This window comes from Arvicanthis niloticus, chromosome 4 (assembly GCF_011762505.2).
Source record: "Arvicanthis niloticus isolate mArvNil1 chromosome 4, mArvNil1.pat.X, whole genome shotgun sequence".
NCBI lineage: Eukaryota > Metazoa > Chordata > Mammalia > Rodentia > Muridae > Arvicanthis > Arvicanthis niloticus.
The window spans coordinates 76,582,006-76,600,632 of NC_047661.1; the positions used below are offsets into that span (position 1 = coordinate 76,582,006).

The 18,627-nt window shown below is 47.0% G+C and overlaps 1 protein-coding gene across 2 annotated transcripts; it reads left to right on the forward strand.

Annotated features, from left to right (window-relative positions):
* Positions 1-1,859: 1,859 nt before the first annotated feature.
* Acp6 (acid phosphatase 6, lysophosphatidic) lies at positions 1,860-18,076 on the forward strand. 2 transcript variants are annotated; one of them, XM_034501455.2, is made up of 11 exons: positions 1,888-2,440; positions 8,052-8,180; positions 8,285-8,415; positions 8,814-8,890; positions 10,678-10,765; positions 11,155-11,287; positions 13,947-14,047; positions 14,989-15,033; positions 15,962-16,057; positions 17,118-17,283; positions 17,886-18,076. In XM_034501455.2, exons 1-11 carry the CDS (start codon positions 2,243-2,245, stop codon positions 18,021-18,023), a joined length of 1,302 nt encoding a protein of 433 aa, XP_034357346.1. In that variant the 5' UTR covers positions 1,888-2,242; the 3' UTR covers positions 18,024-18,076. The 2 variants fall into 2 exon arrangements, with proteins under 2 accessions (XP_034357347.1, XP_034357346.1); XM_034501456.2 differs by lacking the exon at positions 14,989-15,033 and having other exon boundaries at positions 1,860-2,440.
* Positions 18,077-18,627: the final 551 nt, after the last annotated feature.

An 18,627-nucleotide genomic window follows, 5' to 3' on the forward strand; every position in this document is an offset into this window, starting at 1 on the left:
CAGTGAGTGCCAACGATGCCAGAGAGCAGGGTGTGGCCCAGCCTTGCTTTGTCCACCATGGCAGGAGGTAGGGCAGTGAGATATCAACCTTCCATTACCTTGAAGGCTCTCCAGTGTGGTAAGAATGCCAAAGAGGCTGAAGCTACTCAAATACCAGGATCTGTTTATACCGAAACTATACTGTGTTTCCCCTCACCTGAGAGCCATGCTCCCCAGCTGTTGGAGTTACAATGTTGTACTTCCTGATGCTCCTGAAGGTCTCAGTTTGCCTTGTGTTATATTTTTGGATCTAAGTATTTACCCGAAAGCTCATGTACTAAAGGTCCAGTCGCAAATGCAGCAGTGTTCAGGGTGGGTCTCTTGGGGGGCAGTGGGAGGCAGTGTCTCTAGCACAAAGGTTCCAACCTACTACCTTGACTTACTCTTAAAGCAGTCAGTCCTAATTGAGGGAAGTGGGTCTGAGCTAGGATGGAAGGGCAAGGAAAATTATTGTGACACAAGAAAAGGAGCTAGCTCTGAAAAACTCTTGCCAACCATCAAGCAAGGATTCCTTTACTTAAGGTCGTTCTCCCATTGAGGCTGTAAACCTACAATCTGAGACTCTTAGTAGAAACCCAGTGGCTGCTGGTTTTACCTTATCAGACTCTAATCTATCCAAGGTTCCCTGAAGTTGTCCCGTAGTCACACCAAAAATAGAAAGGGGACGGGGTTGTAGCAACCATTCCAGATGTGCTTTTTCTTCTTTTTTTCCAGACATGGCTTTTTTTCATAGCCTTAGCCATGCTGGAACTCACTCTGTAGAGTAGGCTAGCCTTGAACTCAGAAAGATCTGCCTGCCTCTGCACCTTGAATGCTGGGATTAAAGGCCTGCACCCCCACGCAGGGGCAAGATGTATCTTGAGAGCCACTATAAGAATATATATATATAGTAATTGCTAACACAGTTTGCTATGAATCTCTTATGGGAAGCCCAGACCCACTCGTGTCTTAGTCTCTCTCTAAGCATTTCTCTGTCATAACTCTCATCTAAGATCTATTAAATATGGCTTCTAGTAAGCTGGGACTATTCTGTGAGAAGCTCATAGCCATGTATGCTTTCATGTGTGTTTTGTTCTTTCTTTTTGTTGCTTTTCTTTCCATGCCAAGCAGACTTCAAGTCTATTTCTTACTGGTTTCCTTTGAAATTCACTTCTGAGTTGTCCCGCAGGTAAAGGATTAGGAGAATGCCTCAGGATGTTGACAACACTACCTCCATTCCTGCCGGCCTCCCTGACACTCTTTGGTGGCTGTAATCCAGGGGCAGCCGGCTTCCCTCAAGTCTCTGGATCTAAGGCTTTGCGCATGCTCCGAGAGTGCTCTACCGCTGAACTACATCCCTAGCTCAATTTTCTTAAATAAAATGGGGAAAGGTAACTTCAAAAATAGTAAGCACTTCGCTGATTGATGTTTCAGGTCTTGACTTTAGTAATCTTGCATGGAGGACTTCAAGGAATTCTTCCACATTCAAACTTTTCCCCTTTGACCGTCAATCCTAACACCTCCTCCCCTTACCCTCATTTCCTCCCTACTCATCCCAGGCAAACCCTCAAGGGAATAATAAGCAGACGAAATTCCTTTACTACCTGAGGCTTCTTGGCAGCTGGCAGGGTGGGGAGTGGAACCTGGGAGGCATGGGGGGGGGGGGGGGCGGGACCTTAAGCGTGGCGGAGGTGCGACTGAACAGCCCTCTGGGGGGAGGGGAAGGAGACCTCGGCCGCGCACAGCATTGTGGGAGCTGTAGTTTTTACGGGGCTGAGTTTCCAGATCGGACAATGTCTCGGGACTCTCTTTCCCGTGCTCCTGTGCGCAGACTTAATTGGGGGCAGGTTCTTGGGAGGGCAAGAAATTGCAAGGGAGCTTGGTTATAAAATGTGGCCGCGAATCCCGTGTGTCCGTGGAACTTCTGCTTTTGCTGCCTTCCCTTCACCCGGTTTGAAGTGCAAGATTCAGGTCCAAGTAGCTGCCCTGACTAAGCCTGCAGCAGGAGCGGCCAGCGTTGGCTGGGCTTAAACTACTAGACAGTTTTTCTGCTCCTATCCCTTTCCACCAGGCTCCCGCCCCTCGGGCCTGACTGTCGCCGGGTCGCTCCTCTAAAGTCGCTTGTTCTGAGAGCTTGGATGCACTTGCCCTCCAGTTCCCGCGAACTTCTGAGTAGCTGCTGAGCCCGGTGCCTGCGGAGCCCTCAGCTTCCACAGCCTCCAGCATGCGCCTGTGGGCCCCCGTGGGCGTCCTGACCTCTCTGGCTTACTGCTTCCACCAGCGGCGGGTGGCCCTGGCCGAGCCGCGGGCGCCTGATTGCCAGCGTCCGGTGGACCGCAACCTACTGGAGCTGAAAATGGTACAGGTGGTGTTTCGACACGGGGCACGGAGTCCGCTCAAGCAGCTCCCGCTGGAGGAACAGGTGAGAGGCGGCCCACGTAGGGGTTCGTGGGGACATACCTTAGTGTTCCCCCTGGCGCAGAGGGGTTCAGGCTGAGGCTAGACCAGAGGGAAACAGCAGTAGACTGGCCCTCAGGCTATGGCCTGGAGCCCTCTTCCCCACCCTCATCCGCCAGTGTATAAGCCTTCCTGGCTAGGGCATCCCCTCCCACCCCAAACTTTCAGTTTCAAGGTGTAGTGTAACTTTTCAAAGATGCCTAGGAATGGGGGGGGGGGGCGTATTTAAATGCAGATTCTGATTCCTTGGATGCGGAGTTGGGTCACGTTTAGCAGTTCTGTGGTTGAACTTGAGTTCAAGGATGCAGTGAACTTTCTAAGTACCCGTTTCGTTGCTTGTTAGTGGCAGAGACCTTTGTACTGGGAGCTACCTTTAGTGCTACCATAGTGCACAGCAATGTGGCGCCTTTGGGACCAGATCTTTATACAGATTTTTCTCATGGGCTTGCCAGAGACCATTTGAGATCTCATGAAGTCTTATTGCTGACAAACGACTGTATCTTGGGGTTCTTTTACATTTTAGGTTTAGGAATCTGGAAAGGATTTGTGGTAAGAAGGGGGAAAAGTTAATTGGCTAGTCTTGTGGCTATAAGTCAGGATAATTATGATTACAGCACAAGGAATTGGCTTTTTGATTTAAAAATGATTGCCTAACAGGTGAAAAAGAATAGGGCACCAGAAGTCCCAAAGCCCCAAGTGTTGAATTTCCCCGTGGAGTGTGTATTTGTTCAGTTGGATATGTTCTTTATGGGCATTCCTGCTTTCCTGAAGTGCTGTGAGTTATATCTTCAACCCAAGATCTGGTCTTTAAAGAGGGTCACACATGAAAAAGTCAAGCCACCAGGGCACCTCTCACATAAATGTGTGTGTATGTGTGCGTGTGTATTTATTTACCAGGTCTCTCCTCTTTTTATGGCTATACCACTTTCTGTCTGGTACTGCAATTCTTTTTGCTTCTTTGATCCCCACCCGCTCCATGCCTTTAACATTAGATCTCTCAAGTTGTCTTATTATTTTGTCTACACATGCCCCATCTCTTTGCACCCCTATTCTTCTCTATCTATTCTTATTAGAGAATGTTAGAAAGACATATTTATGTTTTAGACAAAGTTACTAGTAATAGGAGAGAATAGAAGTTTGTCTGAACCTAGACCCAGTGTTTATAGACAGTGCGAATACCTGTCAATATCAGCCTATACTGGTGGATTCCAGTATAGAACTGGCTTCACTGACATGCTTTGACAAGATATTACCATTCTGTGTTGAGGGAGCTGGGAGAAACAATCTCACTCAATTCATTACAGGAACTATACTCATTGTATTACTCCAGCCTCTTTGAATTGAATATAAAATGGTTTAAATCCTTTCAGGGATTGTGTGTGTGTGTGTGTGTGTGTTTATGTGTGTGTGACTTTAACTTCCCACTCATACACTGCACACTGTAGGCTGCTACTTTAAAATTTAAAAAAGACTTTGGGGTATGTGTGGGGGTGTTTAGGCCTGAGAAGCTAGAAGAGGCCATTGGATCTCCTGGAACTGGAGTTACAGGTGGTTATGTACCACATGAGGGTGCTGAGGACAGACTGAAGTTCCAGGAGCAAGCACACTTAGATGCTGGGTTATCTCTCCAGCCCTAGGCAGAAGAGCATGTCTGGTTTTCTTTGATTAAGTTCTGTGCATAAAAGCCTCGGAAAAAGAGTAAATGTCACCCTCCTCCTGTGACCTGTTTCTGGATACATCTGTCAAGTTTTCTTTTCAGCATCCATGGTCACTAAGTATCCTAGCCTTCCTTATTCTGCTACTGTCAGAAAAGACTGCATGGCGACAATTATAAGACTAAACTTACCTTTGCTGCAGTTTCTGATTTCTGACTGGTTTATAGACAGACATACTGTCATCAGTTCAGTTTTTATCATAGGTCCTTACAAAGAGGCATTGTGTTAACTGTACATGTTTTTGCTGAATTGTTTTCTTAATGATTTGGGTAACAGTTGATGTGTCCTGCCAAAAGGTTGTGCTTTGGAAATAAAATCATGGAACTTGGTTGAACATGTTTCTAACCTTCAGAGCAGTTCCAAATTCACTTTCAAACAAATTTTTGAACTCTGCTTTCAATTTTCCCCTGGCTTCTTCCAGACAGTGGCAAGGTGACCCCGTGACAGGGAGGAAGTTTAGCCTACCCCAGTTCCTTGTCTTGTCTGCCTCTGACGGTGAAGATGAGCTGGGAAGCATGTTGTGTTGCTCAATTCCTGCCCAAAGCTCAGGGAGAGAAGGATCCATGAAGGATGTGCCAGTTCCTCCATGCTACTGGGTTCTAAACCCTGGCAGGATAGTGAGTTCTTCAGAGGTATAGCGGCTTGAAGCAATGGCTCAGCAGTTAAGAGCATCTACTGCTCTTGTAGAGGACTCTGGTTCAGTTCCCAGCACATGCATGGCTACTCAAAATGGTATGTCCAGTTCCAGGGGCTCTGCTGCACTCTGATGTCCAGTTCCAGGGGCTCCACTGCACTCTGAGGTCCAGTTCCAGGGGCTCCGCTGCACTCTGGGCTCTGCAGGCACCAGGCTCATATGTGCTCAGATAGATGTGCATGCTGGCAAAACATTCATACACTTAAAGAAAAAATTCCATGCCTGGGTCTTCCTCCTAGAGATTCAGATTAAATTGGTACAGGGTATCTGAACAGAGAACATTTCTTCTCTAGTGCTTTAGAAATATCTGGACTCTATAGTGCTAAGAATTGGACATCCCACCCCATAAAAATCCAGATATGATTACCCGGAATGAGGCTCAGACTTCAGAAACTTAAAAAGTCCTTATGATGCCTCACGTACAGCCAAGGCTTAAGACCATTGCTTGTTTCCTAAAACCTTATCCTGGAAGATTTGAGTGCATTTTTGTTTCCTTTTTTAAAAAACAAAAAACAAAACATGGGATGTAACCAATCCATCCCATCATGGAGTTGCCTTCCTAGGGTTGTGTTATGGTGGCATCTTTGTGCTATGCTAAAGGAGCAGGGAGAAACAGTCGCACAGAACTCAGTACTCTGACTACCAGACAGGTGTCCACTTCATGCCGCTATCCTCCGAAGAAAGCCCCACAGGAGGAATTTGTTAGTGTTAGGGGTGGTGTGAGCCGTTGTCTTGTTTGTATCTTTGAGCTTGTCTAGCCAAGTTCTAAAAGCCAGAGAGTGTAGTCCAGATCTGTACCCCTTCAGAGTGAGTATGCCCTGTTGGCCGGATGCAGCTTTTGTTCGCTATACGTCTCCGTCCCCTTTTTTCTCTTCACTTGCTTGTTACCGTCTTCCCTCCTTACTTTGAGTCAGTCACTTTAAATTATATTCTACATATTGCTATCACCTAACTTTCTTTTAAGATTTATTATTTTTCTTTTAGTTGATGTGTTTAAGTGTGTGTTTGTCTTCATGTATGTCTATGAGTGCCTGGTGACCTTGGAGGCCAGAGAACCATTAGATCCCCTAGAACTAGAGTTATAGGAGGTTACAAGCTTCCTTGTAGATGCTGGGAATTGAATCCTTGGCTTCTGGAAGATCAGTCACTGCTCTTAACCGCCGAGCCATCTCCCCAGCCCCCTCATTTTCTCTTTTAAGATGATGATGATGATGATGATGATGATGATGATGATGGTGTGTGTGTATGTATATGTATATATATATATATATATATATATATATATATATATATATATATATGGTATATGGTAAAATTATCAAGTTAGTCTCTCCCCTAACCCCATCCTCTGAAACAAGATCTTGATTTGAAGACTGGACTTGATATTGAATTCTTCTGGGGTGGTATTCATGCCCAGGGGCCTGGGACAATGGCTCAGCAGTTAAGAGCCTTTAGTGCTCTTGGAGAAGACTCTGGTTAAGTTCCCAGCACCTGCATGGCTGGGTTGGCCATTGGACTCAAAATACCCTTCCCTCAGCCTCCTATTGCTATGCCTGATTTGAGTTCTTTACCACTCAACAGACTGAATGCGGGAAGGAGGGTAAGGGGTGTAGGGTGGGAGGGACAGCATGTGTGAACGGATAGATCATCTGCACTTAAATCTGCGTCATCAGAAATTGCCCTGGGAAGCACCATAGGTCCTCTCTTGGCGAATGTGCTTAGAGGTTACCTACGTGGTCTGAGTGGCCCTGTGGACGGATGCCTTGGGTTCTGTGGCTTTAACCAGAGTGGAGGCGTGGTGTGAGCTCTAAAAGAATTTACACTATGGTGAAGGAGAGAGATAAAACAGATCCAGATCAGACTTAGGGGAATGTGCCAAGAGTGGGAGCTCAAAGGAGGTAGCTCACCCTGACCTGACTGGAAGCAATCACAGCTTTCCTGCTGCTGTCCTGTCAGTAGCCACACAAGCTCAAAACCAAAGCCATATTCATCCTTACTCTTCCTGCCTGCTTCCCAGTCTTGACCCCAAATGGAGCTGTGTCTTAGAGCGCCTCCTCTGTTCCTGTAGCCTTAGACGGAACCTTGGAAGTCTTGCTGACATGGCAAAACCAGCTCTCTTATGTCTGTTGTAATTGTGATGTGCGCCACTGGCATTTAAACGACTCTGTGGGGCCATGGTCCTTTCACGATACTAGCAGGGGCTGTGGGGAGGGGTCGTCGACTTCAACTTCACCTGGAAAAACTGCTGTTTTAGCTTTTACGTTACTGTCCTGAAGTTCACCTATTCCGAGTTCAGGTGTTTGCTTGTCTGTGTCCCTGTCATTGCATCATAGGAGTGCATCAGATGTCATTCCTTTTGAGACTTCCTGAAGAAGAGCTGTGTCTGGCTTTGACCTGTGGCAGCTGTGTCTGGTGTCTTGGAGGACACACCTACTTCTGCTGCGTCAACGCTATCATTTAAGTTTGTGGCTTGCTTCCCCTAAGCTTTAAAACCAGGAAAGGCCAGATCTGGTTATCTGACAATTAATTGGTAGGAGATCTTCGGAGCTGTTAATTGAATCCAGACTAGAAAACCAATTGATGACTTAGTCTCTATTCTTTGGAAGCTGTGTATTAAACAGGACAGACAGTAAAGGAACTTGCCTAGTGCCTAGTGATTAAGGTTTTTAAAGAGCCAGTGAACCTGCTGTGTAAGCTCAGGGCCATGGCATAACTTTGAGTTACATGCCGTGAGTGAGAGTTTCCTTCAGGACAGTAGGGAGTCAGAGGTTTGAGTTTTAGAATGTGTAGTTGTGTTCACACTGGAAGAACTAATAGACTGGGAAGAGATGAGGTTTAATTCATTCATTTACTTGCCCACTCTCATTCATGCATTCACTCCCTGAGTGGCAGCATGCCAAGCAGCCTGGCATCTTCTCCCTGATAGTCAAATGGGACAGCAGTGCTGTGACTGAGTCTTTGGGTGAGTAAGGACACCAGGAGTAAAAAATAATGGTCATATCTTCCTTTAGCTGGAGGGAAAGTTCAGGTTTCTTTCCTTCCTTTCCAAGGAAAGATTGCAGGCCTGGTGTCGAGTGCTTCTGGTCACGGATCCCAGAAGCCACAGGATGTGAGCTTCAAGAACTTTTATTCAACTATATGTCATTTTTTTTTTATGATCACAACAGGTGGAGTGGAACCCTAAGCTTTTAGAGATCCCACCTCAAACTCGGTTTGATTACACTGTCACCAATCTAGCTGGGGGCCCGAAACCTCATTCTCATTTCGACTCTGAATACCACAGGACCACCTTGAGGGTGAGTGGCACTGGAAAGCCCACAGCAGAGCTTCAGGGATTCTTCTTTGGGCTGTGTTGAGCTGCCAAGTATCCAATCTTTTCTTTGTCTATGCCCCACTTTAGGGTGGCATGTTTGCTGGGCAGCTGACCAACGTGGGCATGCAGCAGATGTTTGCCCTGGGAGAGAAACTGAGGAAGAATTACGTGGAAGATATCCCCTTCCTTTCACCAATCTACAACCCACAAGAGGTCTTGTGAGTCATAGACAAGAAGATACTCACTCATTTAAAGTCTTGAGCATGGGTAACCTGTCCTGACCCCCCCCCCAACACACACACACACACTCTCTCTCTCTCTCTCTCTCTCTCTCTCTCTCTCTCTCTCTCTCTCTCTCTCTCTCTCTCTCATCCAAGGTGATTGGGGGGCACCAGATCACCACTGAGCAATTACCCTTGGGTCATAATCTTCTGTGAACAGGTAGTCACTGAAGGCCACAGCCATTGGCTTTCAGCTCCTTGGGGGCAGCTAGTCTGGAGAGGAAAGGCTTTTTCCCCGTGGGACCCTGTGTGGTTTTGAGAGGCGTACAACTGCTGTTCCCAGCTGTTCTCCGTTCCTGTGTGAGCATCTCTGCCTCATGTTCATTTTTCTCTAGTGTTCGCTCCACCAACATGTTTCGGAATCTGGAATCTACTCGATGTTTGCTGGCTGGGCTTTTCCAACATCAGAAAGGTTTGTGTTGTGATCTATGCCGGGGGAGCTCGCTTCTCCTCACTTCCAAAGCCTCCCTTTCTCTTCCTCTATGCCTGTTCTCTTGATCCCTCCTGCACTATGGCTTCTAGTTGCTCCAGTTGTCGGGTCCTTCAGCACCACCATCCCCCAGCACCACCTCCAGCCTTCCGTTGCCCTTGCCAACCTGACCTCCACAATGAGTGGGAATTAGATGTCCCTCCACTTCCTGACCCCTCAGGCTTCTAAACGAGCTGTGGAGGGAGACCCTGTCCAGTCTTGTGATCAGTAGTGAGGCACTACTGAAAGAGGGTAAGGAGCACACTTAGCGGAACCCAAGACTGCTGCTGTTGCTCTGATCTTCGAGATAACCCCCAGCCTAACCTCCATGGTGTCAGCGTCCTCTGTTCAGCCTTTCCTAGTTGAGAAAGTTGTGGAGTTTGAGGGAGTAATCAGGGAGTGATTATAGTTGTTAGCTTCAAAACTTTTCGCCAGGGAGGCTTGCATTTCTTATTTCCTTCTTGGATCCCATGTGAGGCCTGTGTTAGTCACCGGCACATCCCTGTGACCAAACACCTGCAGAAACAGCTCAAGGGAAGAAAGGTTTATTTCAGCTCAAGGTTTCAGAGTGACAGTAGGCTGCTGTGGAGAGGAAACTGTGGCAGAAGCAGGGTATCAGGAACCTGCTCAGCTCCTGTGTCCCCATCTGTGGCTCCCTGAGTGGGAGGCAGTGAGTATTCACATTGCGACAGGCTAGGCCAAGGCCTGAGGCAGGCGTAGCCTCCCCCAGCTCCGCTAATGCCAGCCAGGCTCACCTTGTGAATGCTTTACGTTTTCCTACAAGCATTCAAAACAGGAACCTGTGATTCAAGCCCTGATAATTCAAACCCACCAAATGAGGCCACATTTTTGACATTTGTAATTGGTTTGAATCTGCATTAAATCACTCTTCTGAACATCAGATAATCATCATGACCTAGCTGGTATTTGGACATTAAGTGCTCCTGCATAGCAGAAATTCTTGTTTTGTTTAGCTTCTAGGAGTATCTTAAATGGAAATAAAGTTTCTACTTTATTTTATTTACTTTGAATGACAGTCAACCCTTCAGGGCTGAGGAGGTTGGCCCTACCTTTCAACTGGTTTGGTTGCTGTTACTAACTCTGGCTGAAGCCAGCCACTTCACACACTGTGTGTCTACCAAACCAAGCAAACTGGGCAGGCTGCCCCTTTGAGGGAGCCCTCAGACTGGGGAATGATCTATAAGGCCTGATCTTCCTGCCTTGCACACCTCCAAAAAGGCAGATGTCCCCTTCCTAGAGACACTGTTGGTGACTCAGGAGGAGGCTTCTGAGCAGACAGTAGCCTGTGGTAAGTCACTGTCTTGACTTATAGAAGTGAGTTGGGGGAGAAAACAAAACAACCCAATTCTGATAAAGTGAGGACCAGCTATTCTGTGGTAGGATGACCACATGCAGTCCTGATTGTGCCTGGGGTAGGGAATCTTTGGAATAGGAAAGCACCGAACTGATCCAGGTCTGTGCCTGTTCTGGTTTGTGGCCCAGTAGGAGGGTGTGTGTGTGTGCTAGACAGAACAAAGAAAGCTGTTACTTTATCATGCTTGGAGGAGAACCGTGGGCAGAGCTGGGCAGGAACTGCTGGTAAGGTTGACCTTGGGATCTTCTGCTTGGGTTGGCTCTGTAAACAAAGGGAAGCAGAAAGGCAGAAGTGGGGGGTCTTAGAAAAGTGAGCGGAGCCCCCCCTCCCACCTGTGCTTCCTCTTTCCTTGCAGGTTCTGCCATCATCCATACCGATGAGGCAAGCTCTGAAGTCCTGTACCCCAACTATCAGAACTGCTGGCTCCTGAGAGAGAAGACCAGGTAACAGGCTTCTTTAGTTCTTGCTGAGTTGACAGGTACTTGGGCATTTCTGGGGTTGCTCAGGCACTTCTGGGCTAAGACTCTAATCCAGAGCAAAAAGAATCCAGTTTCGTTCAGATCTGAGCTATGTATTGGTTTCGGTAAAATAGGTAGAAACCTCAGAGGGATAGGATTTGGAAACTAGCTTTTTATAATAGCCCTAGTCTTGCTAACAAGTCATTTTACTTCTTGGCGCCTTAATGTGTTCATCTGTAAAATAGGAATGATATTGCTAACCATACCAGATTGTTGTAAGGATTACATAGGATTATAAATGTTGAACAAAATTAGGTTTTGTAGATTACTGATCACTGTACAATAATAATACATGAACCTGCGGGTTTTGTCAGGGGCCGGAAGAAGGCTGCCATTTTGCAGCCAGGCATCTCAGAGGATTTGGAAAAGGTGAAGACCAGGGTGGGTATCAACACTAGTGATGAAGTGGACTTCTTCGTTCTCCTGGACAACGTGGCTGCGGAACAGGTAGGATAACTGTTTCCCCGGGAGCCATGGGGATGGGAGCCATGGGGATGGGAGCCATGGGGATGGGAGCCATGGGGATGGGCTGGCTCCTAACGTGGAACTGACTGGAAGCCCCTCTGGTCTGCAGGCTGCTGTAATGGGATTTGAAATGGGGTGCATGTGAGGATTGAAGGACACAGATGAACCAATCAGGGATAAGAGCAGTCAGCTGACCCCTCACGCAGGATCCAGATAGTTCTCGTTCAGTTTTGGAAAGTTCATTTCCCAGATTACCTGACCTGTGTGTTTGGGGGAGTGGGAATAGGATAGAGGTTGGTTATGAGCAGAGAGTATGGTAAAGTATGCCCATACCATTTCTCTATGTGTATATGTGCACATATGTTTGGACGCCAGAGGACAACCTCAGACATCTTTCTGCAGGATACATCCACCTTGGTTTTTGAGACAGAGTCTCTAGCTGGGCTAGATTAGCAAGCATGATAGACTATCTGCCCAGTAAACTCCAGAGATCTGCCTGTCTCTGTACCCCATGACTGGAATTGTAAGCTTATGCCACCACAGCTGGGGTTCAAATGCGGGCTCTCAAGCTTGTACAGCAAGCTCTCTACCGAGTGATCTGTCTTCCCAACCCAAGTTTTGCTTTCTTTGAGACAGGGTCTAGCTGTGTGTTGCTGCCAGCAGCAACAGCTGAACGGGTTCACCTGTAAGAGAGGCTGAGAATAGGGAAACGGGTGGGAAGAGATGAAGCCAAGACAAAGTTCTCTGATCAAGGCTCAAAGTTTAATGTAAGACCATCAAATAAAAAGGGGAAGACCCAACCCCCACAAGAAGAGTCTTCTTCCACAGCACTTCAGCTCGGCAGCGTGGGTGAGGGGTATGCATCCTTAATCACAGGCGGAGGTGTAACAAGCAAGCTCAGCAGGCAGTCTATTCAACTCAACTCCTGTGGCAGACTTCGGGTCTCCAATGCAGGCAGCTTCCCAGGTCCTTTGTTATTCAGTCTCTAGTGGTAAACAGTGTGTTCCCGGCCTGCTCAGCCTGACAAGCTGCCAGCCTTGGGGAAAGGTACTGTTCAGCTGTGCAGCTCAGAACTGCGTCAGATCTCTGCTTCAGACTCCTGAGTGCTAGGGTTACAGGTGTGTGACACCCCCATGCTCTACTTGTAAATTTAGCCTTTTTTAGGGTCCAGAACCTTTGGGATCCCTCTTTATTGTGTCACTTTTTAGAGAGTCTGCATGGATATCAGCATATTTTAAAAATCTGAGCTGGGCGTGGTCCACAGTTCTGTAATCTCTGCATTTAACATGCCGAGGCAAGAGCATCAAAAGTTGGAAGCTAGCCTGGCCTGCACAGTGAGATTCTGCCTCAAAAAACTATATTAATATATTTATATTTAAATCTTGGGCTGGTGGCATGGCTCATTTGGTAAAATGCTCACCTCCAAGTTGGACAGCTTGTGTTTGATCCCAGAGCCCACATGGTAGAAGGAGAGAGAGAACTGATGGTCATGAGTTATCCTCTGACTTTCACATGCTCACTGTGGGAGTGCATCCTCCACCTTGGGCACTCACATGTGCTTCTATTCACATGTGTACACTCACATGTACACACATACACACACACAAGTGCACTTGCATATACACACATGTATACACACACTTACATACACATGCATGCACACACGTTTATATGTATATACACAGTTACATGTATATGCACATATACACACATGTGTGCATATGCACACACACAATTGAACAATCAATGTAAAATTTTGAGATATTTGTAATCTGGTTAATCCTTTAGACTGTTTTTCTCAATTTGATTTATTTATAAAGTCTTCCTATGTACTAAAAATATATTATACATATTACATTTTATGAATGCATATAACATTTTATGTAATATAAGCATGTTACTAAAATGCATTGAAATGTGTATTACATTTCATGCTATAATAGCATCACACAGTGGGAGTGCTTCTGTGGGCTGATGTGCTGATGCCCAAAGGCAATGTGAGGTCTTTTTTCTTTTCTTACAGAAATGACAATGTCCCCACAGCACAGTGTGCCTAGTGCTCATGTGTGGAAAATGTAATATTATACAGCAAGGGTTCATGAGAAGTATTTATATAACATACAATTTCTAAAATCAATTTAGGGAAAATTAAAAATCAGATGAAATTTGTCAGTTCCTTGACTTTTATTTGTATTTTTCATTAAAAGTTAAAATTTGTTAGTTGTTTAAAACTTGGAGCAGATGGGGGCCGTCATGGGGTCTGAAACAGTTCTCAAAGTCCTGTGCCTATCCGGAGCTAGAGCTAGAGAGATGGTTCAGCGGTTTAGAGCACTAGCTGCTCTTCCAGAGGACCAGGTTCAATTCCCAGCACACACAATGTCTGTAACTCCAATTCTTGGGGTAGACAGTCTTACACAGACATATATGTAGGGAAAACACCAGTGTACATGAAATAAAAGTAAATAAATCTTTAAAAAACACAAAGAGCAATTCTGTGCCTATAAATTTGGAGAACCAATTTTAGGGGCCTGAGGATGTAGGCTCCCAAGAAGAAACAGGCCCCTATGGTATAGTGGAAGGTAATTGGCGCCCTTAGTGGACAAGCAGTGTTTCCTTGTAACATCACCAGTGACCCTTACAGGTGCACAGCCTTCTAAGCTGCCCGGCCCTCAAGAGATTCGCCCAGCTGATTGAGCAGAGAGCTGTGGACATGGCCTTGTACATGCTGCAACAGGAAGACAGGTGAGGGGTCGTGACAGGTGCTGACACGGGTCATGCTTAGCAGCAGAGGTGCGTGCGCCAGAGGTGCGTGTGCGTGCCTGCCTGCCTGGGTGCAGGGCGGTATCAGCTGTCAGCTGGCTCCTCTGTGTGAAGAGAGGAAAGCCCTCTCTGCTAGCCTGCACTCAGGCCTCTGCTCTTGCTGGGGTGGTGACCCATACCTCCGTACCTCTGTTCCTGTTACACAGATCCCATAGTGTCAGACTCTTGTTTTACTTTTCAGAAGACTGAGGTGGAGGGAGTAGAAGGAGGAATCGTTATGTTACACTTTGTTGATCTTGGTTCAGCTTACAAATAATTCCTTCTTCTCAGTGCTTGGGAGGTATCTTTTGCTGCTTTTATAGGTAAAGGAGCTGGACAGGGTGCACAGAGCCCTCCTTTGCTTGAGAGGGAGAAGGACTGGGCCGAGAGAAACTGGCTACTTTTTCTGGACTCATTTGCCTAGTGGCAGAGCTAGGACTTGGTCCCAGATCCTCTGACCAGTGTTCACCGGTCTTGCTGGTCCTTGGTATTCTGTTCTGGAACACCATTTTTTTTTTTTTTTTTTTTTCTGATTAAGAGCATCCAGCCTGGTGTACAGAGTGAGTTCCAGGACAGCCAGGGCTATACAGAGAAACCCTGTCTTGAAAAACCAAAAAAAAAAAAAAAAAAAAAAAAAAAGCATCCATTAGCACTAAGAATGGGTGGAAACAGTTAAGCCAAAGTGAAGGGATAATCTGGACTGTTGGCAGGAGGGAAACAGTTAATGTTCAAGAATTTGCAGGGTCTGTTGCATAAGAATAGAGCCCCTGGTGGAGTTGGCTTGGAGTCTGCATGGCCCCATGTGTGTGCTAGCTCTGTGGGCCATGCCTGGTTGCTGCAGCTTCCTTTCTTTTTTCTTTTTCTTTTTTTTTTTTTTTTTAAAGGCATCACGAAGCAGCCATGGGTAACACGTATACAAATGGGCACGGGTATGTTCTATAAAACTTTCTGAACAGGCAGGCAGCTTGTGTCTGGCCACACTGCACGCACTGCGGCACCCTTTCTTCTGCCCCCGCTGCTCTTTTATTTATATCAGTTTCATAAAATTGATGTTTTCTTCAAGGACAAATGGTACAACATCACACTGCAGTCTGTGTTGTCTGGCCCTCGTACCTGGCAGGTGCATGCCACATGCAGTGGTGGTTGCACTCCCCCACCCACCCACCCCCATTTCTTACCATTCCTTGCTCAGTACTGTGAGAGTTGAGTTACCATGTCACAGGATGACCCGGAATAAAAGTGATGGGAGCTGAACAGGGCTGAAGAAGACAGTCCTTACGGCTCAGCTCCAGAAGTTGTAGGTGTCTGGAGGCTCAGGCAGTGGGTGCTCCTCCCTTCCCAGCGCTTTTCCAGGGCCATTTGGGATTTCCGGATCTTGTTCTCTCTACCTGGCTTTGCTCTTTGATTCCTCGAGGTGTAGTTTGTTTGTTTGCTTGCTTTACATTTATCTATTGTGTGTGTGCACATGCATGTGCGTGATGTGTACAGATGTGGGTGGGTTTCCTTCCATTCTGGAGGTTCCCCACCTCTAACAGGCTTAGAGGTAAGTGAGTTTACCCTCTGAGCCATATTTCCAGCTCGGGGCCTATTTGCTTATAACTCCCCGAGTGTCTCCATCTCGGCTGCATTCATGGTAGGTATATATCCTCATGTTTTTGTTGGGAGTCTTTGTTCACAGAGAATCCTCAAACTTGATGCCACACCCTCCCCCCCAAACCCCCGCCCTTGCTGTGTCCCCTGTCACTTGTCTTTCCTTTGTCTCTTCTGACTGGGCTCCTGAGGTCCTAAAAGGCAGAACTGACACCTCTCCTGGCTGCTGAGTGCCTGTGGGTGCTTGAATGTTATTCCCCTTCACAGCGAAAGTATCCAGATGGCGGTGGGCCCATTCCTACACATCCTGGAGGGAAACCTGCTCAAAGCTGTGGACCCTACCACCTCACCCAGCAAGACCAGGTACCCAGCACAGTGAATGCTTATGCCACAGAGCCGTGGGGGCCTCTGGCTTCAGGGAGGGACCCGAGGGTATGCATCAAGAACCAGGCTGTCAGTGGCTGCAAGTGCTTACCAGGCTGTGTACCCCCAAACAGTTCACAACCTTTTTACCGTTCTTCCTGGGACACCAGGCTAGGACCCTGGATTTGGAATGTCATGTGTCCTGGGGACTAGCTCAGCACATTGTGATTTGCCAACAACATTGTAACCTGGAGGCTTGTTTAAGTCTTAGGCCCCTCTCTGTCCTGCCCAAGCACAACCTGCATTTTAATTAGATGCTCCGTAATGTTCAGATACTGCCAGGGAGTGAAGAGAGGGGAGGGTATGAGATGACACAGCTAAAGGCCTTCAGTGGATGGGAGATGTAGGTGCAGGGAGCTGAGTTCCTAGGGGTGAAGCAGGCCTGGCACTTGGGGCAGCATTCCTAACAGGAAGTCATGCCTGTCTGTCTCTGTCTATCACTCGCACCTGCACAGCACCTCCTACCCCTTTTGCTCCTTGCCACTCTCCCCCTCGTGCCCGTCTCCCAGGTTGAGTAGTCAGTAAAGTCCTTGACCATGCTGAGGAGAGAAATATTGGCATCAAGCAGACCCCATAAAATGGCTTCTTTTATTACTGACTAAAGCTGTGTTGAAGGCGAAGCAGCTTAATATATTAATATACTACACTCAAGTAGCCAAGATTAGGAAGAACATCAGTCATGGGATAGCAGGACCCAGAGGAAAAGAGAGGTGGGTCACTCCTTTGAAATTCACCAGGGGAGGAGTGAGTGGGTGGGGCAGGAAGGCAGAAGCAAAGAGAGCTGCGCCAGGGGTCGGTCTTCCCCTTGAGATGTGAGAGTAGGAATAGGCAGTTCGCCATCTGCTCCAGAGGAGTTTTAAACCAGCTCGGCTGACTGCTAGCTGCCCCTTGCTTCTGAGACAGCTGCTGTTTTTCACTCAGAGAAAACAGACAATGTCTTGGCCTCCTAGCATCCCGATCCCAAGGCAAGCAATTGTGGAGAGCTGTTTCCCTCTTGCAGAAAGATGTACCTCTATGCAACGCACGATGTAACCCTCCTACCTATGCTTTTGGCCTTGGGGATTTTTGACCAAAAATGGCCCCCATTTGCTGTGGACCTGACCATGGAACTCTACCAGCACCAAGAATCTAAGGAGTGGTTTGTGCAGCTCTATTACAATGGGAAGGTAAGATCTCTGAGGTGGGAGTGGATGGTGGCAAAGCACCCAGCCCTGTATACCTGGTTTAGTGTCAGGTGTCTCTTCCCAGGCCCAGTGGAGTCCTAAGTAGTGCCTCAGCTGTCTGAATCCTATGAGCATAGGGCAATAGTCGGCCTATGGTACCAAGGTACAACATGGCCACAACTCAGTTCTATTATAGATCTCTTCTAGGAATAGGGCTACTGTCCAGCTTTCCTAAGTGTGTCTGCCAGGCTGTACCTCCTGACTGTGAGGCCCATTTTAGGAAGTCACAGAGGTGTCTTGGTGCCCTGGCTGACTCAGCATTGTTACTGTCCAGGAGAGGAACTGTGTACTCTGCAGGGGTGGGACTATTAGCTCTTTGAGCTCACGGCTAGAACTCCACTAAGGCATCTCATCTAGTCAGCAGTCAGGATGCAGTGCTTTTTATTCTGGAAATTTGGGTGTGTGTGCGGGAGGGGGGTCTTCCTGGCTGTTACATGTGTGTGTGCTCATCTGTACTTCATGGTTGAGACTGCTGGGCTCAATTGAGGGCAGAGGGCAGAGGGTGGTGCTCTCTGCAGACCTGCTGAGTTCTCTTTGTTCCACAGGAGCAGGTACCAAGAGGCTGCCCCGACAAGCTCTGTCCACTGGACAAGTTCTTGAACACCATGTCCGTTTACTCTGTAAGCCCAGAAAAATACCAAACACTCTGCTCTAAAGCTCGGATAATGGAACTTGGAGAGTGACTTGTTTACACACACAAGTTGATTTTTAAATAAAGTGCCTTTATATAAAAGAGTATCATGTTAAGGTCAAAGGGAAGGTTATTTACCCTGTGACATGATTTCTTATTTTATGTCTAAATGTTTTGCTTATGTGTAAGTTTGTGCACCATTTACATGACTGGTGCTCTACAGAATCTAGAAGAGAGGGTATTGGCTTCCCTGGAACTGGAGTTAGAGATGGGTGTGAGGTGCCTGTGGATGCCAGAAGCCAAACTTCTCCTGGAACAGTAGCCAGTGCTATTAACCACTGAGCCATTTCTCCAGCCTCATGGCATGATTTCTAAGGTCAAAGTATTGGTGTGAGCCTGGGGAATTGTGGCACTTTGGGACTTCAGTGTTACTCAGGCCCTATTAAGTCCTGGTTATCAAAAAGGTGGTGGGTTCTACCTTCAAATTATTGCAGTTCAGTGGAGAGAAACATAAGTAATCAGTTAAGTTAAACATTCATCAATAGATACAATACAGAATGTTTATAGACTTAAGGGCAGAAATCACATGATCGTCTCAGTAAACAGAAAAGCCTTCTGGCAAAGTCTAACATCCCTTCATGATTAAGGCCCTGAAG

Bases quoted from the DNA above. Each gene is read 5' to 3' on its own strand.
- Acp6 (XM_034501455.2), top strand. From the start codon at position 2,243: ATGCGCCTGTGGGCCCCCGTGGGCGTCCTGACCTCTCTGGCTTACTGC. The intron at 8,416-8,813 runs GTGAGTCATAGA...ATTTTTCTCTAG, and splicing joins TACAACCCACAAGAGGTCTT to TGTTCGCTCCACCAACATGT. The intron at 11,288-13,946 runs GTAGGATAACTG...TGACCCTTACAG, and splicing joins ACAACGTGGCTGCGGAACAG to GTGCACAGCCTTCTAAGCTG.